The sequence below is a fragment of the Mesitornis unicolor genome, unplaced genomic scaffold (assembly GCF_000695765.1).
Source record: "Mesitornis unicolor isolate BGI_N332 unplaced genomic scaffold, ASM69576v1 scaffold20678, whole genome shotgun sequence".
NCBI classification, from domain to species: Eukaryota; Metazoa; Chordata; class Aves; order Mesitornithiformes; family Mesitornithidae; genus Mesitornis; species Mesitornis unicolor.
In genome coordinates this window covers 25,472-49,484 of record NW_010200052.1, presented here as the reverse complement: position 1 = coordinate 49,484, position 24,013 = coordinate 25,472, and the positions used below count along the sequence as shown (strand labels likewise).

The 24,013-nt window shown below is 34.4% G+C and overlaps 1 protein-coding gene across 1 annotated transcript in view; it reads left to right on the top strand.

The window, feature by feature from the left end:
• The window catches only part of DOCK9 (dedicator of cytokinesis 9), a gene marked incomplete at its 5' end in the record, with an annotated part of 70,588 nt that overhangs the window by 23,968 nt on the left and 22,607 nt on the right, over window positions 1-24,013 (top strand). Inside the window, 11 exons of the mRNA XM_010189629.1 lie at window positions 3,980-4,126; window positions 4,825-4,908; window positions 5,529-5,640; window positions 8,475-8,653; window positions 9,408-9,524; window positions 10,839-10,959; window positions 11,809-11,942; window positions 14,781-14,895; window positions 15,927-15,993; window positions 18,380-18,427; window positions 20,235-20,371. Of these exons, the coding sequence (XP_010187931.1) occupies window positions 3,980-4,126; window positions 4,825-4,908; window positions 5,529-5,640; window positions 8,475-8,653; window positions 9,408-9,524; window positions 10,839-10,959; window positions 11,809-11,942; window positions 14,781-14,895; window positions 15,927-15,993; window positions 18,380-18,427; window positions 20,235-20,371 (1,261 nt within the window). The remainder of the gene's footprint in view (window positions 1-3,979; window positions 4,127-4,824; window positions 4,909-5,528; window positions 5,641-8,474; window positions 8,654-9,407; window positions 9,525-10,838; window positions 10,960-11,808; window positions 11,943-14,780; window positions 14,896-15,926; window positions 15,994-18,379; window positions 18,428-20,234; window positions 20,372-24,013) is intronic.

Sequence of the window (24,013 nt, the reverse complement as noted above, 5' to 3'; positions counted from 1 at the left end):
GAAAGAGCAAAGCAGCAGGAGAAATCAGTTGAAATATTAAGTAGAAAAAGCTACAGGGCTGTATCAATATTACTGTAGAAGGATAGGAACCCCTTAAAATCCATACAGTAGAGTAGTCTGTGTAAATCAGACTCTCTCAGAAGATTTCTTAGTACTCGTGGTACAATGAAGCTTGAAGCAACAGATAACACTGGGGGCTTTGATGTAAGTACTATCTGAAAATACGTGAGCTTTTCCCTGAGCAGTACAGTAGCTGTGATATAAAATGACTCTCTGAACAGTGAATCATGCAGTTTATAGTCCTTCTGTATGTGATAAGAAGTATCAATATTCTGCCTTATTTGCTATGCTGGAAGGAAAATGCTAAAGTTTTAGAAACAGATGTTTTTCTACCAGCTTGGCCTATAAGCAGTGTTTTTCTTATATTGGTGACAGCTTTTTATTTTTCTTACTTCTGTATTAAAACAAGTCTTGAAAGTCAAGTTTAAAGTATACAAAATAGTCCCAGCTGAGTAACTTACCAGATTGTTCTGAAATCTTTATCAGTATTTTCACTGTCTATTTAGAACATAACTGGAAGTCTGAAGTACAAGGGATAAAAAAATAATTGGACAGTGATCAGAAAGAAAGCTTTAGGGTGCTACACTTAATACTGTTCTGCTGTGGTATGATCAGTAGAGTTTGAGTCCCAGTTCAGCTTACTTGAAGTGTCTGGACTTTTCTATTTCAATAGATCTAATCTTTAAAGAAGTTATTGATTCATTTTTCATTTAAGAAGCATGTGAACTCCATGTGATGATTGCTCAAATGAATTTTTCATCATTAGATGTTCTCTAAAGTAACATGTTTGATGTCCAAATCCTAGTAACCATCACTTTTTCTTAGAATACTAATACAGACTAAAAATATTTTCCTGTTCACGCTACTAGCTTACTTGTAGTTAGAATTAAATCATATCACGAGACTGACTGTTATCCAGTGGTAAGTAAAACAATCTGTCTTATGGTATTCAACTGTACTCATTTTAGCACTAAGTACTGCTACATAATTTGCAGAATATTATAACAATAGGGAGGAAGGAGCATGATTTATAGATTCAAGTTAAACTATGCATTCTACTGAAATATATCACACAGTAAAGATAATGGATTTCAACATTGCACCCTTTGTAGAAATAGAAGGAATATGGACTTTTTTAGCAATCTCTGAATTAAATAAGAAAAGCCTATAACATGCATAACAGTTTTTCCCCACTGCTCTGAAATGGAGAAGGAGCTCTGTCAGTTTGTGAAGCTCCTCATTTAGTAGCAAAATCTGTTGTGTGTTTTAAACTTAACTTCTGCCCACCTCAGTTGGCCCAGCTATGATTTATTCTGATTTTCAGTCTCTGAGTAGATAAAATCTGCGAAGAATGCCTGACTACATGCTGTTATTTTGCATTTGACGAGGACCTCAAATTTTTGCTTGTAGTGTCATGAGATGCTAACTGCTGTGTTGCATAAAATGTAAGGAGAAGTTGTCTCCATTTTAAATGTCATGAAGAAGAGGATGATCTTCTTTCTGTTACTGAAAAGGAAGGATGAAATAAATTTGTTTTTTAAAATAAAATCTCAGCTTCTAATTGGACCAGTAGTTCCAGAAATTCCAGAAAATTCCAGAAATTGGCATAATTTTTTAAAAAAGGTTAGACAATTGTTAGGGAAAACATGTTTCTGTAAAGAAAGCCAACAGAATGCTGGGTTGCATTAAAAGGGCATCACCAGCAGAGATAAAGAAGTCATTATCCCTCTCTACTCAGCACTGGTCAGACCACACCTTGAGTACTGTGTCCAATTTTGGTCCCACTATACAAAAAAGATGCGGACAGGTTGGAAAGGGTCCAGAGAAGGGTTACAAGGATAATCAGAGGACTGGAAGACCTGCAGTATGAAGAAAGGCTGAAAAAACTGGGTCTGTTCAGTCTTGAGAAGAGAAGGCTTGGGGAGGACCTTATTACTGTGTACCAGTATATAAAGGGTGGGTACCAAGAAGACGGAGTATCCCTTTTCACAAGGAGCCACGTGGAAAAGACAAGGGGTAATGAACACAAGTTGCTTCTGGAGAGATTCTGACTGAACTCCAGAAGAAATTTTTTTACCATGAGATCAATCAGACATTGGAACAATCTCCCAGGGGAAGTCGTGGATTCCCCTGCATTGGTCAGTCTTAAGAGTCAGCTTGACAGGGTGCTGACTCACCTCATTTAAACTATACTTTTACCTTGAAAGGTTGGACTACATGATCCCTGAGGTCCCTTGCAACCTGATATTCTATGATTCTATCATTCTATGACATGTTTTGTGCAAAAACAACCTGGTGCACTCTAATATATGGGCATAAACCTGGTGTTTGTAGTCTGTTTAATCTAGAAATCAGCCTTTAGTTTAAGGGGTAGGGGGGGGCTGAGTATTTACATGATACTAGTACTGCAGATTTAAGTATCTTTTGAAATGTGGAAGAAAGCAAGCTTTTATCGCTGACCTAAACTGTCTGGGGAAGTGTGACAGCTAGCATTTGCTTAGGGGTTTTTAGAATGCAAATATATGCACAAAGGGTTTGCTGTGCTTGTAGTACAGTGCATCCTTTTGCATTTTGGATGTCAAAGTTCTTGCTGATTTTAACTGATCAGCTGTTTGGGAATTCATCAGAATTTCCAGCAGAAGGAAAAGACAGCTTTTTCTACCGCTAATCAGTAGAAATAGTTTAATGAAACCAAAGTAAGAAAAATACCCAGGTGGACTTTTATTCTGTTCTTCACTTTTTTCTTATTTTGTAGTATCTGTTCAAATAATTCAGGCTTTTTAAAATCCTGTTTAAAAATTTAAAGTTTTTTTCTGTTTAAAAATTTAATGAATTTCTGTTATTGATTTGGCATTCCTTAAGGAAGTAGTTTGTGCTTCTGTTCACTCTGTGAATGGAGTATTTCTTATTTCACCCTACTATTTTGAACTTATGATAATCAGTTAAATAAATTGTATTAATTTAATTAATAAATTCAACTGAAATAGAAGTATAATCTTATAAAGCATAAAACACTGCTTCTTATTAAAAAAAGCTGAAATTTTCTAGAGACTTCTGGAATGGAATTAAAATTTTTTAAATTAAAAATTATATTTTAAAAAAATAAAGAAATACTGTTGATCTCAGTACTTACCTGACAGTACTGGCAGTACTTGTTATTTTACAGTATTCAGCTCTGTGAGAAGATTCTCTAGTTACAGAATGTGGTGCATCTGGGCAAGGTTTTCAAAACATGGTGTGTGTAAAACTTGTATAGCTTGAGGCAGTTTTCTATTGGATTTAGTAGGTGATACTTTGAAAAACAACAGCATGCAGGTTTTGCTTGGCTAAACAAAGTTTATATGGTTTTTTTTCTGATTTTAACAAACTTACAGAAGTCCTCACAAGTTTGGAAACAACATATTGGTTTAAAAAAAACTTCAAAGAAACCACTAACTTGCTGTCATGAAAACCCATTTCCTTAATTTAATTATAACTTCTTTGCAGTAGGGATGACATTTTTAAATTGAGATCAGATGGCAGATAAAATAAGTACAGTAGAATATAATATTTTTTAAAGCAGGAATCTGTGTAAACAGACAGAAATGCAATTTACTCTTCAAAATGACTCTGCCATGTTACGTTTTTATTATCCTCGCTCATATAATCTTCATCTCTTGTGTAGTATCGCATGCTACCATCGATGAGCATTCACATTACTACTAGTTCTGATATTTTTTAGATTTTGTTGTTATTCTTTCCTCCATAAGTGCTACAAAGACTCATTTGCTTAAAGCTAATATGAGAAATGGGAAAACTCGAATACTTTCTTTGTCTTCCCTCTCCCTGTCAGGTTTTCTGTATCTTATCTAAAGTAAATTTTCTGATGTATTTTAACGTTATAAACCATATTAAATATTGTATCTGAATTTGTTTCTAGCTGTTGCGAAACCAGAGATTTTCTGCTTCCTTTCATCACGCAGTTGAAACAGTTGTTAATATGCTAATGCCACACATCACTCAGAAGTACAGAGACAATCCAGAGGCTTCAAAAAATGCAAACCATAGCCTTGCTGCCTTTATAAAAGTAGGTACACAAGCAAATCGGGCTCAGTGGTTACTTTTTCAATAATACTGCTTCTTCATGGAATTTAAAGAATCTTAAAGCCAACTCATATAAATCTGAATATGCGTAATTCCTTTAAAATATAATTCTGTGTTGAATTAAAATGCATTGAAGTATCATCTGTATCTTCTGTAATCAAGAAGACATCTGTTCAAAAGTTTGATATTTTAAAAAATTAATTTATATTTTATCCAAAATGTATTTTGATTTTTCTTTTTTTTAACAATATCATCTGGCTTACCTTCTAATTCTATAAAAGCTTCATACATTGAGTAATGTTTTATTTGTATGCATTTTATGTAGACAGACTTTTGCTCTCTTTTTTCTGTCAATATGATCCAGTAGGGAGAAATATGATGGGAAATAAATGGTAGATGAAGCTGCTAGTGGCATGTAATTTTTGTTTCTGTCAAGATAGAGTTCCTCTCATCAAACTGCTTTTTATCTGCAGTTTGTTTGCATTCTACACCGTAAGGGAAAAATTGGTATCCATATCTGTATACACGTATTTAGTTTGCTTGTTTTATTGATTTTTATATTCAAACTGAAATATCAATAATGTGTTTGATAAATAAACTTATAAAATACAGAAATGTAATTACTGAGCACTGAGACAGTACTAAATCAATTCTATTCTTGGTTTTGCTTGTTTTCCTCAGAGGTGTTTTACTTTTATGGATAGAGGCTTTGTTTTCAAGCAAATCAATAACTACATCAGCTGCTTTGCCCCAGGAGATCCAAAGGTACTCACTGTTTTTAGAAGTTGCCTCTTCTTGATGCATGTGGATAGAGTCCTGCATTAAGTCTTCAGAGTTCTTCCCAGTTACATTAGAAGTCCCTGTGCTGTGCCTCGACCACTTTTTCTTTCTATCAAATCACTTTTTCTTATTTTGATTCCTATCTTTGAGTGCAAATTTACCACTCTAGATCGTGTGTATTGTGAAAGTGGTGGGGGTGCAACGCTGAGCAGAAATTTTAAGCATGAACGTAAGAAAGGCCAAAGTTGGTAGAGTTGATATGTGCTCAGTTTCTGGACGTTTACTGTAGTGGTGAAAACAGGTACCACATGTCCAAAGAAACTACTTCTGTGGGTCCAAAACTCTTTAACTTCAATACATAATGTGCTAGTAAACTTAAATAACTTTGGACAATGGGAACAGTGCATAGAACTATAGCCAGTTGTCAAGTATGAAGTATGCTGGAATTATTTTATTCTGACATATGGAACTTTAACCATGAGGTCCGCATCCTTCATACTGCAAGACTGACAGAAACCACCCTTTCATGTTAGAAAGTTGTGTTTAATGTGTTATTCAAATTACCGTCTCGGTTGTTTAATTTATACTTAATATTATTTTTGCAGACTCTTTTTGAATTCAAATTTGAATTCCTCCGTGTAGTCTGTAATCATGAGCACTACATACCTTTGAATCTACCAATGCCATTTGGAAAAGGCAGAGTTCAGAGATACCAAGGTAAATTCTTCCGAAGAAGTGTATGGTGTATTTCTTAGGCATCACCTTTTTAATATTAGATGTGTAGACTGTGTAACTTCAGGTCTATGAGATGTTGAAAACTTCAAAATTGTTAAATGGAAGCCTAAAGTTGTGATCTTTTCATTTGAATTTAAAGGAATAGTTTAGGTAGCAGAGTAATCTATACAAAGTATCTTGTCATGGAAAAATATGGTAAACTACATCCTTGACTGCCTCCTTTTCCTGTTCTGATTATTAAGTTTGGGGTTTTTTTTTCAAGAGTTAGCTTTTAATTCACTAGCTGCAGAGGCCTGCAACACTTCTGTAGGTAGGTTTACAGTGTGCAGCCTCGTGTAGGTAGTCTCCAAGTAGAGTACCAACCATCAACCACCACCAACCTTTAAGTCCAATGATCCACCTATTTCTTTTGCACATTTAGGTGTCTATTCACCTAAACTGTAATGTCCCAGTTGGCATACAATGACCACATGGATTTCTGCTATTCTCCCCTTATCCACAGATTTAGTGAGCTCCATTGTAGAAGACAAGTTAGTCAAGCATAATTTACTCAGGGTAAATCTATCCTGGCCATTCCCAGTCACTCTTCTCCTTCACTGGCTGAAAAATGGCTTCCAAAAGGACTTGCTTCATTACTTTTTCAAGGACCAAAGTGAGGCCTGTTAGTTCCCTGAATTATTCTTACCCTTTTTTGAAGATGTGTGCAATGTCTACATTCAGTCATCGCAATGTCCCAGTTATGGGAGACCCCTTATCACCATGGCTTAACAAAGATGTTAGTGAGTGATCTTCCAGTAATATCTGCTAATTCTCTCGGCATCTTATCCAGTGCTGTAGATTTGCTGGAGGTCTCTTGAGAGATACCTGACCCTCATCCACTGCTGATAATTCTCTTCCTTGAAGCTAGTCTTTAGACTCTTAAGGCCTTGGAACCATGGCAGTGAAGGATAAGGTAATGAAGGTATGGACTACTTCAGCCTTACCCAAGTCCACTGTCTCTAAATCACAGTCCCCATTCAGCAAATATCCCATCTTTTCCTTATTTAGGCTTTTAATGCTAATGAAGTGGTAGAAGCTCTTCTTGTTGCCATTGAAGTTCATTACCAGTTTCAGCTGTAGCTGAGCTTTGGCTTTCGTCAGATTGGTAGAAAAGGTTTTGGGACTAAGAGCTGGACAGCTGCATAGAACTTGTTTCTGTCTTTGGCTTTTTCAGCCTTCAGGAGTGTCTTGGGTATAATAACACTGCATAAATATTTCCACAGAAAAGGGACTATGAGTTGTTGGTTTAGGGATCCTAAGAAAAGAGACAAACTAGAGAAAATAGTGTTTCTGATTACACAATAAAGAACAATGTAGAATGCTGCTCCCTGGTGAACTAGGAGTTCAGCCAGGAAAGATGACCTTTATCGGAAGTGTTTCTGGCTCTGTTTTGCTGTCTCAAGGAAAAGAGATCTTGGGTGACGTGTTCAGCTCTGAAGTGAATTACAAGAAGGCCTGTACAACATCTGTGTTGTTTTTTGTTTCTTTCTGGCTTAATGGATTCTCTTACTGGGAGAGTTCTTTGAAAAATGAAAATGCTTTGAGATTAGCATCTATTATTGTATTGAACGATGACAGTGAATATGAGAAACCCTTGAACAGCTGAAATTTTAAACAAATATACATTATAATAAATAGGATCTTCAGGCTAAAGTCTCTTAAACTGTCATATATTCAGTACATACATGAACTGAATTATTTTATTACACAAAAAATACTTCTAAAAAGGGAGCAGGTTGACTTTGTTAGATGTGCTGGGGTTTTGTGTGTGTACATATCTATATAATATTTATATATTATATGGGGTTTAATAAACATTTACAGTTAGTTTACTGTTAGAAGTGCTTTGTGAAATAAAATTGCATTGCAGTGGTTTAAGCACAAATGTTCAAATGAAATTATCTTTAACTCCAATTCTATTGCAATTAACACTGACTATATAAATATTTCTGGAAAATGTAGTATTGTTTAATTGTAGCAGAAAAGTTGTCTACTGTATTACAATGCAGGTTTAATTTTCATAGATTCATTTGTGTTATCTTGTTTAAATATTGTGTCCTTTTGTGTTCTGATACATTGAGAAGAAATTGCTTGATTTAGACACGCGTTGTAAAGGCAATGTCTTCATTACATGTTTACTACACTGATAATTTTTTGACCATTTTCTTAGAGCATATCAATAAACAGATCACAGTTGTTAGCAGGCTTTATAGTCTATATTCATAATAGATGCATATGTGAGATAATGAAGGAGGAGCTTAAAACTGCAGTACAGAAATTTAAAACTTCTTAATCCATGTTTTGCTTGCAGTCCTTCATATTTACTGATCTGGGACTAAACTACAGACTCCTACTGCTTTTACCATACATCTAAATTCCTGAAAGAATTTAGAAACAACCTTTGTGCACTGTGTGTGTTTCCAGTGCCTGAATATGCATTGAAAATTTGAATTTGGAGCTATAAGATTCTGGTCTGGGTAAATTTAATAGGAAAACTTTTGAATATTAGGCAGTATTTAAAATATTTTTTTTAATTTAGTTAACTTTCTCCAGCTTCTCTTGATTGAATATATGTCATCATTGTCTGTTTATTAAATAAATCATTATGCAGTGAATGGGGCTAGGGATATAGGAATAACTATGATTATGTATTATATATATGAATATATATTAGTTTGTCAGTAATGTTGGAAACTTTTTAGTTCAACCTGAAGTTAAGTAATAAATTGATTTTAAATAATACCATTCCTTACATAAAACTTGTACTTTACTTCCAGACCTTCACCTGGACTATTCATTAACTGATGAGTTCTGTAAAAATCACTTCTTAGTGGGACTGCTTCTAAGGGAGGTGGGCAATGCATTACAAGAGTTTAGAGACGTGCGGCAGATTGCCATTAGTGTGCTCAAGAATTTGATGATAAAGCATTCTTTTGATGATAGATATACTTCCAGGGTAAGTGTATTGCTATGCTAGTAGAACAAAATAATAAAGATTACGTGTGTATACACACAAAGTTTTTTCTTTCATAAAAAAACTTGTTAATTTGTAGCAATGCTATTTCTGTTCAGACTGTGATGAAAATAAGCGTGAAGACTGTATCACAATCAATCTGCAAATCCTGTATTTTTACCAAATGAAAGCACGACACACCTTTTAATGTAATGACATGTTTATTACATTTTAGGACAGTGTAATCTAACTGCTATTTTTGAAGTCATCAGATGTTTATGAACAGTTTTAAAGCTCTTAATACTTGACAGGTGTCCTTTGATCATCTATTATTCATAAAATGAGTATAAGAAAGCTACAAGTCATGGTAGTAAATGTTGAGTGATTTTTTTTTTTATTTTCCTGACTTGTTTTTTAACATCAGCTGTGCTGTGGAGAAGCCATCACACTTTAATGGAAGATGTCATTAATTTATCAGGCTAATGTAATATTAATTTATTTAGTCTTAGCTAAATTCACATTAATTTAGTTTTTTTCTGCATTATATTAGAATAGTAAATAAAATTTTACTTCTGTAAATTAGAATGAAACACAGCGATGATCACTGCTTTTGCAATTTATGAACTTGTCAATGTGGGCTCTGGCTTGGCAAATATTTATTAAGTGCTCTTTTTTTGTAATTTAGGAGTAAATAGATTAAATTGATGATTAAAAATTAAATCTGTAATTCGTTAATGAACTGTTAAACTCTATTTAGAACCATCAAGCAAGAATAGCAACTATGTATTTGCCACTCTTTGGACTACTCATAGAAAATGTTCAGCGAATCAATGTTAAAGATGTGTCTCCGTTTCCTGTTAACCCTTCCAGCAATGTGAGTGACCATTTCTATTTGGTATTCTGAATTATTTTTATCATAGTTTATTGGTAACATGTATATAAAACACTGCATACTTCTGGCAAACAAAGAGTTTCCTAAACTTCAGAATTCTGTGTGTTTGTTTTCTGTGCTTTTTCTGAGCTTAAAAGCTTAGTTAACCTTTTTGGTTTCGGTTACAGTTTCTCTTGTCCAGCTAAGTTATGCCTAACATGATAATTGGCTAGTTTGGTCCTACATACAGGTCACAGTGCCCTTATTGATCTCTACTTGAATCTGAAGTTTTCTGGAGAATGCTAGGTCACACAGATTGCCACAGCATCAGTCTAATGCTATTTGATTATACTGCCATGTAATATGATGCTTTTTCTGTATTTCTGGTGCATGTGCCTGCATTTCAAGATAAACTATAGACCACTCAGTTTTGGTAAAATTTGTGTGAGGAGTTTTCATTAAATTGTCTTTGTTTTTTACTCAAGAATTACACTTCTCTTTAGTCTGCCTACCAGTTTATATAAGCAGTTTGCCTGTATTGTAGATCCTGGTGCTGGAGGCACTTGCACGTACTTCATTTTTATGCAAGAGGATACTCCCCTGACATCTAACACAGAGAGAATTGGTTATGTCCACTAAAATCCCAACAGATTCAGTAGCTGCTGTTGCTGTTAAGCAGAAAATATTGTATATTTGTGGTAGCTTAAAAAAAAAAATCTTAATTTTCAATTCAGTCCAACACTTAAATAAATGAACTACAAAAATGATTAAATTTATAGAAATAAGAGAAGAATTTTTGACCTTAAAGGAGTGTGCTTTTGGAACAGCAGTAGTGTGAGAGATCTATAAGAGAATGAATTCAAATGGAGTTTGTGAAAGTGCATATTGGTACGTTATAGTTGCATACAGTTATTGAATCTAGGATTTAATTATTAATGTATTGCATTTTTTTGCTATATCTTGCTGTGTTCCACTTGGTATTAAGAAAGGAATTCACTCTCTTCCAACAAGAGAAATGTTTGAATATTTGAAATAAAAGTAATTAGGGTCCTCTGGAAATATCTGTTTCATTGTGTTTAAAATTCAATGAAATACTCATTTCTTCAATGTTTCCTGAGATATCTTAAGTTTTAGGCTATCTCGAGCTTGTGAAAATTCCTGAACATCTCATTCCATATTTTTGAGCATATTTAATAGAAATTAAAATTTAAGAAAGAAATATATAACAAATACTGCTCTAGTAGGTAAAGTATGTAATATTCACTAAGTCCATTATGTGGAAAACAGCAATCACATTTTCCTCTTGTTTCCAAACAGAGTGCAAAGGATGATGCACTTAATTTGCCAACTGCAAGTCAGCTAGTAACACCACAAAAATCAGGAAACACATTGGATAACAATCTTCCTAAAGATCTATTTGGTGTTATCTCTGGCATTGGTAAGCACTTAAAAAATAAAATCATTTAAAAAAGAAACGAGTGCTCTTTTTCACTTGTTACCAGAAATATTTGTTCTGTGTCCAACTTTCATTGCTTTCTGCATATATACTTGAATGTTACTGCTACTTTCATTACCAGAACCCTAATGCCATCAACTGTTTGGCGTGAGCCAGAATTCCCAGTCTGTACGTGAAATCTTTCTTTTGGAATCTTTTTGGGTTTGCTTATCTATTTGAAACAAAAGCTATCACCTGGATAGAGTAGCTTTTTCCCCCATCAAAGGTGATAGCTTTTGTCTTGCTGCAGAGAAATAGGCGACAAGACTGGCCTTAGTCACTTATGGCAGGAGTGCCGTAATCCGTGATTTTGTACATGATAATAGAGACCACATCTGAGTGGGATGCTGCTTGTGCACACCAGTGGGCATCTTCCTATCTGTCCTCTTAATGTGTTTTCCTGTTTTTGTCTGCTGGAATTAGTTGGGTCACTTACTAGTCAATTAAAAAAAACAAATTATGATGAAAAATAGGAAAGGGGAGATTTTTAAATATACATTCTTCATTTAAGTGTGTATGTTTTGCTACATATGTTTTTTTTTACATGTGTATATGAAGTTGTGCAATACATGTCTGTGTGTATGTATGTACAAATATACTTTCCTGAAACTCTGTGATGGGTTTGTCTTCATTAAAAGTAACTAAATGGAGTCAGTTTTTTGCCTTCTTAAAAAATGTATATGTATATGGTGGTTTTAGAAGTCTGACTAAACTATGGAGTGATTTTTTACACTATATGTATTGTTTGAGATTTTTATATTGTTTTGGGTTGTTTGTTGTTTTTTTTTTTAGCTTCCCCATACACCACATCAACTCCCAATGTTAATAGCGTGAGGAATGCTGACTCAAGAGGCTCTCTTATAAGTACAGACTCGGGAAACAGTCTCCCAGAAAGACACAGTGAGAAAAGCAATTCTCTTGACAAGGTAAAAAAAGCAAACCAAAATAAAAAATCCAAAGTGTAAAATTTCATATTAAGTCTCATAGGAATTAACTTCTCTAATCTCCATTGGGAGTGGGATTTCTAGAATAACTGCAGAGCAGTATTTTACATAAGATTTTCTTTTACAAAATAATTATCATACAAACTCTTTTTGCATATTTATTAAGTTGTTTTGCAGAAAATACAAACAGATTTTCCATGTAGAGACATAAGCAAGCAGTTGTTTCCTTTGCTAGAGAAGGGCACTAGGTGAAGTGTATTGAATTTCGCTTGAGAACTGAATTCTAGTTAGTACAGCTTTGATTTTGTGGAGACCCTCATTCCATCCTTTTCTATATACAATATGCGTAGCGTTTTTTAAATGTTGAAAAACCAGTTGCTGTGCTTTCTCTAGTTGATTTCTTTTATATCAGTTTGACTTTTCTAAATCATTTCACTTGAAAGCAGTTACAAATTAGGACCTCTGGCTGCAGTAGCTCTGAGGTATTCAGTCGTGTCTTTCTAGAGTTTGTGTTGATACTGATCACGTTTCATTTTCTTAGATCTTGTTGTGCAAGTCACAACATGTTAACTTTTTCCCCTTGACTCTGACATGCCTTCGTGTGGCAGAGAGAGAAGCTTCTCAGAAGGCACTCTGCTCATGCTATGCGCCCTAATGGAGAAGAAGAAGAAAATTCTCACCCTGCAAAGAAAAACCGTGTTACTATGGATTTTTCACTTCTGACAATTCCAGCTTTGCCAGAGAAAATTTTGCATGCAGCTTTCTCTCTTCAGTTACAAGAAGTATTTGATTTTTGTGCTTGGTATAGTTCAGCTTCTGAGTGAAGTGTGTGATCAGTAGTTTTGCCACTTCTTTGCAACAGTTGAATCTCAAGCCAAATATGTACAATACCATGTAAAATACCTTTAAATGCCAAACCTGGAATAGTTCATGCACATGGTTTAATTTAAGCATAAAAATCCAATCACCTTAAACAACAGCAGAATTTGAGTCTTGGGGTCTTTAACACAAATAGAACCAAATAATCTTTTTACATTGACCACGTAAATAAAGAAATATCTTGTGCATACACTGTTGCTAAATGGCAATGCTGTCATCTATTACTTAGTTGTCATGTTAATTACTAAAGGGTTTTCAAAGGAGTCAGCATCCTTTGAAAATTCTGATCTGGTCTGGCAATTTAGGTAATACAGGATTTATGTTTTGCATGCTGTTAATATTTTCCCTGAATAATACTTAATCCTGGCTTTTTATTCGTTGCTTTCTGAACTTTCTAGTAGATCAGTTGTTCAGTGCATGTTATCTTCGAGTTTCTGCTCGTTGCTTGATATCGTTACTGAAGACCCATGTTTTTATTTTAATGTTTCTTTTGGAATAACCTGTAGATCTATACTTGTGTAATCAGAATTGTCTGGAAGTATATCAGTTTTAATATATGCACACTTTATTTTAAATTAAGCTTGTGAGTAGCTATAGTGCTACTTTTATCCTATTTTTATAGGTGTACATGTTCACCTATTTTAGAAGCAATATTATCTAGTGCTCTGGACAGTATCCAAAAGTCTAGGAAAGTCAAATTCTGTTTCTGCTCTGCCACCCATTAATTTCCTGCTCTATTTCAGTATCCATAAAGCTGTATAGTAGCACTTCTTTGTTCACCAGAGATATTTCAAAGGTAGACAGACAGTCTTTAGAGTTCTTTAGACTCTACAGCAATCAGGCTTTATATAGGTGTTCATTTCCTCCTAAATTTCAGTAACTGACTAGTATTAATCATAGTTTCACATTCAGTTTCACTGCGCATCTGTTCAATGACTACTATGTGACACATTCACACAGAATGTTTTAGGACAGCATTTTTTTCCTTTTACATGGAACTCGTTGAAAGGCTCAGCAGTCAATTGATGCGTATGCTGTGAAATGTTCCCTCAGGGATTAGCATGTCTCCTGCTTTCCGTGAGGAGTGTTCCTGGAAGGGTTGTTCTGCCTTTGAGATATTGGCACTTCTTACTTTGTTGATGAAACCAAGCACTTTTCTCCCTTGAGTCTGTTTTTTGTTTTTAGGATGTTTTTCTAATTTTGATGTGAAGGATTTCTTCCAACCCTGATATGTGTCCTTAAAAAGGTCATGGAGCCAAGATGATCCAGCTTTTTTGTAGAAACCAAAGAGTTGCAAAGATCAATTATACCAGACTGTTGACATTTCAGAGAACTGATTACACATCAAAAGGGTGTTTTTGTTTGGTTGGTTTTCTTTTTGGGCTGACTTTTTTTTTTTTAAGGAAAGGGCAAGTAGTAGTTAATCTTCCAGAATGTGTATTATTGCCATTCATGTATGTTTTTCTTGAGGTTCTTACATCTTTAAGTGGAAAGAATTTTGTAGAGGCAAGTCTGTCTACAGAGTTCAGCATAAGTTTCTTCAAAAGCAAAGGAGCATATATGTATCACCTAACAGTAGCATTTATTTTTTTAAGTGTTTCATCTAAGCACAAGGCGTATGCCTGATTTCTACAATGTGGGTATCTGTATAATTAACTTGATTAATAATCACTGTTAGGTAACTTTCCCCTCTTACTTCTCTCTCTGGGGGAAAAACATCATACAGAGAAGGATATAAAAATAAACAAAGGTAAAGAGGCTTAATTTGGTATACTTCTTGTGTGTAGTGTGTGTTTTAGTGACCTGTCTCTACATGAAACATTTTTGTCTTCGTTCTGAGATCCTTTTTCTGTTGCAGGAATTAATAAGGCAATTTAAAACATGTTAGTTTATTATCAGTTAAAGAACACTTTAGCCAAAATATGTCTGTTTTCTTTTCAGAACCAACAGAGCAGCACTTCAGGAAGTTCAGTTGTTCGATATGACAAACTTGACCAAGCAGAGATCAAAAGTCTGCTCATGTGTTTCCTTCATATTTTAAGAAGTATGTCAGAAGGTAGGTAATTCCACACATTTTTCATAAATTTGAAATTGTGTTAGATTTACGTCTGTGATTTTAATACATTTTCAAAGTCAGCAGAACATTTTACATGTAGGTATCGTGTTGTGTTTTGCACATATGTGTGATTGGTGAAATTAAACTCTGACTTAAACCTTGTAAGCATTAAATGCTCATTATTCCTTCAAAGTGTGACACTCACTTAGGGGCTTGGTAACAAAATGAATATCTGTGTGTGATTTTACGGTCCAGTTGGGAAAATGGAAGTTTTCTTTACAAAAAATAATAAAACTCAAAATATCTTTTTCACTGTTTTACACTTTGAAATATATTAGTCAGAATTTCTTGAAAATTCAACTTAGATTTACATAAGCACAGTGGCAATTTTTTGGTCTCAATTCTCCTGGGAAAGAAAAAGTGTCAAATAAATGTTGCCACACATCTTTGTAATAATTTTTAATTTGTTAACTAGTTGTGAACATTTTTGGCAAAAGAGGCCATGTCTTGGCTATGTAACTACAAGCTTTGTAAAAAATAGCCTTTTTTGAAATCTGTGCAAATAAACAAAATCTGAAACCTGTGCTGAAATACTACCTATAGTAAAGTATTATAAATTTAAAAAGCAGAAATCGTAAATTTGAATTTAAAAAATGTTGAGACCAGTCTATAAAAAAGCAGGTTATAGGAGTAACAGTCCAAAATATACTGACGTCTTACATTTTTAGAACACTGTAGTCACTACTGACTATACAATTATTACTATTTAAAATGTGAAATGGTATGGGAATATTGTGAAGTAATTAAAAGCATATAGTAGAAGCTCATTTTGAGAACTGATATGTGCATTTGTATAATCAGCTTGAAGTAAAATTTTAAAATAGTGACAGTTATCTGTACCCCACAAGCCATTTTTTGTTTTTTCCAAATTCTCATTATCTGAAAACCAAGGACTGGTGTCAACTCTTTTTCTTAGTAGTTTTGTGTGTTTGCTGCCTTTGTCTCATTTTTAATATTTTTCTTTTTCCTAGATGCACTGTTTACATATTGGAACAAGGCCACAAAAGCTGAACTCATGGACTTTTTCACGATCACAGAGTAAGATTTTTAAGCTTGTCATAAAATAATATGTTTGGCTATGCTGTTCAAAACATGAGTGTGAATTTAAGTGTGTATGTATGTTTTTATTTATTTGTTTGGAAAAATAATGCCATCTTGGTCCGTTTAGAAGTTCTTAACTTGATGAGCACGATTGCATGTCTGTCCAATTCCATGATCGTTTCTGCAGTTAGGCTGTACAGAAGTGAACTCAGGAAGTTCCTGAACAGCGAGTAGTGCGTTTTCTAGTGTGATCTACTGAGATGATACGGTTGCATGTGAAAATTGATTGAATTGCCTAACTTCGGAAACAAAGGGTTATGAAGCATCCTCCTAGCATTCCTCTTGTGTCTTCTCCCATTCTGTAAGGGAAAAGATAGAGGATGAAACCAGTATTTGTTATCAATGGCTACACTCCATCCCTATGCACACTTAGTGTGCTTGTTCATGAGAAGTGACTGATACATTAATAAAAAGTGAAGAAGGCACTGTTTGCTTGAAGTGGTGCACCACAAGAAGCCTTTCTGCTTGCCTTGCTTGTTTCACTGGCTGCTTTCCTTTCTTTCTGTAGTAGAAGCTCAATCAATATAAGGTCAGTTGTTACTTGTGTTGTGGAATGTGCTACTCAAGGTCTTTTTTAGGACTATATTGTACATAGTGTTTTAACTCAATATTTGAGTACATCTGGCATGATATTGATGGTACCAGAGGCAGAACTGAACAAGTAAATAAGCCCACTTAGTAGACTCTCTGAAGCCTGAGGTGTAAACTGTACAGAATCAGTCGTGAACAGTATTTTGCCATTAGATATTTCTTACTTAAGGGCTGGATAGGATTAGTTTATGATCAAAACAGTAACCTCAAATTACTAATTATTAAAGAAGATTTCCATCACAATAGCAGTATATGGAATAAAGAATAAATTTTCCATTTTGTTAGTGCAGTGGATGATATCACAGGAACAAGGCTGGTAAAAGTCTACCTCCGTCAATTCTAGGAGTATTTTGCCAGTACCAATAATGCTCATTTTGATGGTGGTTTTTTTTTTTTAGTACAGATCACTACAATAGTTTCTCATTACCTCTGTAAGACAGTATTTCTGGTAGGTAGATAGTCACCACGCAAAGAACTGTTTCTGAAAAACTTAGAATCTAAAAAAGACAAAAAGATATGAGAAAGGGGGTTGAGGTTAGTTTGCAAATAGAGTGACAAATCTGGGGGAGGCAAACACCATTCTGACTCTGCAGTTTGGAGACTGCTCATCTACTTAATGTCTGAGTACAAAGTGACACTGAGACCACTTGCCAGTGTCCTCCCTCATTCACAACTGGCACATGGAAGAGAAAAGCTGAAAGGCAGTTTTCAGGCTGGATTTACACTTTAAAGAAGAGCTTTTTGAATATTCTACAAGGGAAGTTGTATTAAGTGTTCTGAATTACCAGGATAATTACTTACAGTGGGAAGAGTCAAAATCATTATTACAGCCTCCGTTCACACCATCTTTCTTGATCTGGAAGTGTGACTTCTAGTTTATTAGTCATCAGTGTTGTGTACCTACCACTTCTGAAGACAAGCAGAGGCACCTGGCAAATTTGCCTTTATTATCTTCTTATAAAAGCAGATTCCCTTTAGAAAATAATTCTGTCTGAAACCCTGTTATTGTTATCCTGGAATCTGGAGACCAGAAGAAAAAAACCAAAACCAAACAAAAAACCCACCAAAAAAACCACCTGTAATTAAGATTTTTTAGGTCAAGGGGAAAAATGCAGAATGTATTGCCCTTATTTTGAACCCTTATACATGTTTTACAAAATATGTGTGTACATGTCATGTCTGGTTATCTCTTTGCTTCTGTCCTTCATGTAACTTGTCCTGGATTGCTGTCGTTTGTAAATAACTGTAACTGTGGGCTTCATTTTACTTTACGTAATGAGATTTTGTCTGAGATAGTTGAGGTTAAGCATTTCTTCTCTATAAATACTAAAAATCTGTACAAGATGAAGCACTTTGAACTCACTGATTACGGTTTTCTAAGGTGTTTTGTTTTTTCACCATTTGTCCCTTCTACTTTGTCACTGTTAGACTCCCACTAGCTGTTTTGATTCAGAGTGTTGAGATAGGTGTGCTCTGGAGGCAGCCTTATGTACCTTTTGCTCTTCATCTCAGTTTGCCCAAAACAACCACCCTCTGTGACTGATTTCAGAAGAGCTATATTTACCTTTGGTTGGCTTGGGGGACTGGAAGGGAATTTTAAAGGTGGGAGAAATAAAGTTTTATGCCTTAAGATTTTAAAGCTAAACAAAAGTAAGTTTAATAAATCCAATGTATGTAAATGTAGAAGAGATTGTTTTAAGTGTTGCTTCTCTGACTTATGTGTTTTCTGCAGAGTATGCTTACATCAGTTCCAGTACATGGGAAAACGATACATAGCCAGGTACTGTGTGGAATTTGAATTTCACTGTCTTGCTCACTAAGGATAACAGTGTGTACAATATGCCTTGAATCTCTATTACAAATAAATCGCATGTGTTATTGTGAAATGATACATAACAGTTTGAAGTAACTGGTTTCTGTATTAACATATCTGTTTCCTGTCTGAAAGTTTGCTATCCGTTAAAGAATGATGTGTGTGTTGTGTTTATTACCAATTACTTTAAAATCCACCCTTTAAATGGTATCTTTTTACAGCATTTTTTTCCTTGAAATAGTGTCTTTGAGGAAGAAATGTTATGAATTAATTGTTTTGTTTATTCACTTGGCCATAAAACCATGTCTGTTGAAGTGTTTTTGAGATTTTATATATTGTGTTTTTATGGAAAGGTGAGTAGTGAACATTCCAATGCTGCTGTTTTTCAGTTTGAAGTCTGAAGTCCTGTTAGATACCTGTACATTCCCATGGAAGGCTGTTTAGGAGAAAACCTATGGAAGTCAGAAACATATACTAAATTAATTGAATATCTTTGCATTAATGTGACTTTTAATGTGAAGTAGTTTTTTAATAGGGTAAAATATAGCAGCTTATTTAGGCCTTGCACTGTGGTTGACATGGTAATACTGTTATAATTAAACTTGTGGGGTTGAAATGCTGGCCCTTGAACTCACTGAGGAAGTTGTTGCTGGCTTTGGGTGGCAAAGCATTCTAAGTGAAATGTTAGCTTTTTTGCTTTTAACTTAGATTTAATGATATGTGAATCTCTTTCTGTAAACAACAAACTTAACTATCTCCTTGGAAATTTTTCAGAAAAATATTTCATCTCTCTTCGCATACCCTAAAAAAGTCAAAGGCCAAAATAGACCAGTCTTTCTTAAGGCTTTGATTGTAACCTTTGTGTTTAAATGTACTTCAAACTCTGGATTTGCAGGAGTCTGTAATTTTCAAGCTTTTTGTAAAAATTCTTCACACTAATTTGTTTGACTAGTTTGTAGAGAGGACTACCACACTTTGTTTTTGTTTACTGATCACCTAGTCTGTGTGCTGCATGTTAACACTAAAAACGTTAAGCTATAGCAATCATCTGGTGTTCTGCAGAGATACTGAATTCTCCCAGTAAATGTAGCTGTTGAGTCTTTCACATTGTCATTACACTGAAGTATATCACAATCAATGCACGTGCTCATAAAATACCCAAATGACAGAAAATGAAAGGGAACAGGGAATTCTGTAATTCAAGCACTGGTTCTCATTTTTCATCAGCTCTGGTGGTGGTACACAATAGAAAGTTGGCCTATACTGATTGCTAACACAGATCACTTTTCTGTTTTCTTCACTTGATTGCTGCAAGTTTAACAAAGTACATGGCTCTTCTCCCTTCCTGCTTGGGTAAGGTGTACATGATAATACCTCAGTTAATTTCTGCTCTCCTGTTGCATGTATGCTTTCTAATTTTACCACTGTGTGTCCTTTGCGAAAATTTTAGGAACATTTAAATCAAAATAGAGGATTTGGTTTTGCATTCTGAATATTTTCAGAATATTTATGTTCTCAAATATTTGTTTTCAAAATCTCTGAAGTGAATTCGGCTCTTTAAGAGCAACTGCCTGTGTGCTTTTGCTTTCATGCTTCGAGGTTTTAAGCTGTGCTGCTTTTTAAAGCTACCTATTTTTGTTTTACAAATAAAACAGTAAATAGGTTGCATTATAATTCTTTCTATAAAACTTCTAGTGCTTAACTAACACTTCCTGTCTTGCTGCAGGTTGACATGTCTAACTTTTGCTTCTATCCCATTTCACCCATCTTGCAGGAACCAGGAGGGGTTGGGATCCATAGTTCATGATCGAAAATCTCAGACATTGCCTGTTTCCCGTAACAGAACAGGAATGATGCATGCCAGATTGCAGCAGCTGAGCAGCCTGGATAACTCTCTCACTTTTAACCACAGTAAGTCTCATGACATGATAACAGTCATCATCCTCAACCAGTACCACAACACACCAGAGGCAGGTCCCAAAGCCACACCAGTGCGTTTCAATTACCTTTATTGTTCTAGGTCAAACGAATAGCTGGAATCAGTCGATGGTCTGTTCCCTGCTTTATGATAGAGCAATCAATGCTGCTGATGCCAGAACATGGAGCATGGTTGACTACAGCATATTTTAAAATCTTATTTCGTATTTTTTCATGATACGTACTTCAACGTTGTGCTGCACATAGTTACAAAATTTACTTATTTTTTTTCTATATGCTTTATTAAGCTTCTTTTTTTTTCCTGTACTTGGTCTTATAAATGATTAGTCTAAAAGTAAAAATATGCCCTCTGACCATATCTCCATGTTTTGACATCACCTAAGGAGAAATAAGTTTCTTAGAATTTCTACGGAGATTGTGAAGCCCATAATTTGGTTTGTCTGGAAGTGAAAAAGCGTCCAATAATGAAGTGATTTTTCTGTTTTCAGTGTGAGAAAGATATCAAGTATTCTTGGAATTTCTGTAGACAATGGTAAGATTTAATCAGGTTGAAGTCAGCTTGTATAAGTGCTGTATTGAAAACTAAATCTGCTTGTGGCCTATCTTTTTAAACATACTGCTCTTAAATTGCAAAATGTACTGTGTGTAAAGTATTCTGAAGCACCACTTTTGAATTTTCAGCTTCAAAAAAACAATGAAACTGGTTGACTAATCCAGTAAAATACAACAATGGTACTGAAAAGAATTGTGTGCAGTAAAGCAATTATTTAAGTTAACTCTATGTTCACTGTGTTCATCCTTTTATTTCCCAAAACATATCTAACTGTCCCTTAAAATCTTTTAGCTCATTATCTGTAATAAAAAGCAAGAGTTAGTCTAATTGCACAAGACTTGCCACATAGTCTAGTGGAAAACTAGAAAAAAAGCAAACCCTAAAAAAAAATATAAAATACTACCCAACCTCTCTGTTTATAAATGCATTTTCATGCTTGTTTTAATATACAAAACACGATTCTTTGATTTTAAATATATCAGAAAACAATATAGCTGTGCAAATTACGTTTTTTTCTTGTAATCAGTCTGCTACTGCTGTGTATTTTTTAATTGTTTTTTGATACACAAAAGAAAGAGCTTTTAAACTATCTGACTACACATTGAGTAAGGTAAACTACTTTGTAGATGTAGGCTGATGTTAAAAAAAAATCTCTGGGAAATAAATAACACAGCTGTTTCTGGGCCCTGTGCAAAGAGATTTCCAGAACTTGGCAAAGTTTACTGATTTTTTTAGGAAACGGTGAGCTGAAAGATTTTAATAAATGCATGCTTACGTAAAAATAAAGTTTCTGTTCTTTTCTATCTGAAGGAATTTATGAAGGAAGGTGTCTCATTCAGATAACTTTGTATAAAGTGATAGGAGTTTTTTTTTCTAATGTTGGATGTTTAATGAATATCAGGGTAGTTTTGCAAAGTGAAAATATGTTGCTGTAAAAGCCATGTCAAATGTGAAATTGCTTTTTATATCTTTGGTCTTGTTGTCTACCTTTTAGTTTTGTTTAGTTGTCAATCTGCCTGTATCACGTATCCAAAGTAGCTTTCAGAACTTGTAGGTATCCTGTATGAGATATGTATCTGGTGGGAATAGTTGCTTTACATGTTTCTAAAATCATGGTTCTTTGCCAAGATTTTTGTCTATAAACATAAATTATGAACTTAATTTCTCCCTTTCTAATATTTTAAGCTAAGAATAGAACTGAAGTAATAGAGTAAGTGATATTTCACATCTCTGAAGAATACAAACTACAAGAATGTAGATCTATATGAGTATTGTTGGGGCTGGAGGAAAGAAGGACGCTCAGCAGAATAGTGACATGCAAATGTACTGAAACACACAAGAGTTATACTCTGCTCTGTAGTACCAGTGTATGATCACCGTCAAGCTCGTAGTCATTAGGGATTATCCCATTTTCAGGGTTCTTAAATGGTTTTAAATCCAGTTACTCTGCAGTAGTGTGAATGTATGAGTGCATGTTCACATGTGTGTCCAGGCAGGTGCCATATTTTATGTGGTAATTGTAGTTCCATAGTTTCTTTTTAAGTTACATGTGAAAAATAGAGTCCAGCATGTTAGTTATACCTGAAGAATACAATATTATCTTCACTAAAATAATAGCAAATTGATACAAGGATCATTTTTAGCATGTATATGGAAAAGGCACTGCTAAATCAGTCTTTCAACTCAACTGAATTCCTTTAAGTTTGCCCGAAGTTCTGTCTCTAGTAATAATGCAGAGTAATCAATCCATGACCTATTTATTTGTTCTAAATTACTTTGGTGAAGAACAAAATTTGAACTGTTTGGAATCCTGACCATTGACTACGGTTTTTAACTAGTATTTGTAATAAATCTTTCACCTTTCTTATCTAGAAGAGCAAATGAATGGTTTCTTTAAAGAATATTTCCTCTGTCCTCAAAGCAGTTCTCAAAATAGTCATCATCTTTTGGTATCTTAAACATTACCGAAACCACAGACTAACAAGAATTTCTGGTCACCCAAAGGTGATTGCTATGAAAAAGGTTTTTCTTTGAACTACTTTAAGAAAGAGAACACTTTTACTAAAAGAAAAATATTTGGCAAACAGCTGTTGTGTTAAAACTTGCTTCCAATTGCCAGTTGTTCCTTTCCATCATTACAGAGATGAAGGGATTGAAACAACAAAGAAAATACATGGAAGGAGGAAGAGGTGGAGGCAGAGAGAATGCAAATAATGATAGGAAAGAGGTGTACCCTTCATAATAGAAAGAATGCATAAATACAAAGAAATTGGGGGTTATGGATATGCATGTGTAGTTCAGCCAGGGAAGCAAGAAGGTGCAGAAAGAAGTGGCCAGGTGTCATTATAAAAGAATATGTCATTTCTTCTGTTCTTGTCTTGGTCTCAACAAGGTTGTCATGCTTGTAATTGATTTAGGGATGCTAAGTTGACTGTAATCTAACATATAAACGTGATCTAGACCAAATTCCTATAAGGCAACCAGGGCACATTTGTCAATCTGGTTCCTAAAGATCAGTATTAGGGAACATAAGCAATGTAATATAACCGCTACTGAAGCAGGATATGTTTTTTAAATTATTTAATTACAGTGTGGAACTAGAAGCAATACAATATTTTTATTAAAAAGGGAGTTATTGCATGGTATTGCTACAGAGCAGAATTACTTGAGTCTTCAGCTGCATATAATTGCATGATTGTTCCTTCAACTCTTAATATTTTGTATTTTCATAATGATTGACTTGTGATTGACTTTGAGATCATTATAACATCACTAAATTATCAATACATATTTTCAGCTGTAACTCCATTCTACTGCAGTACTTATTTTAAGAATATATGTGTATATAACTGTATACACATATATATACACACACACGTATGTATACGTACATAGCCATATATATGAAACATCAGACATTTACTGTTTTAACTGTTGTTTAATGCTTCTGTTGTTGATGTTTGTACTTAATATATTTTATGATCTTGTGCAAATTATATCAGAATAATTAGATGTGATTTGAAAAATATTATTATGAGTTCTTTTTCTATATTGAATACTAA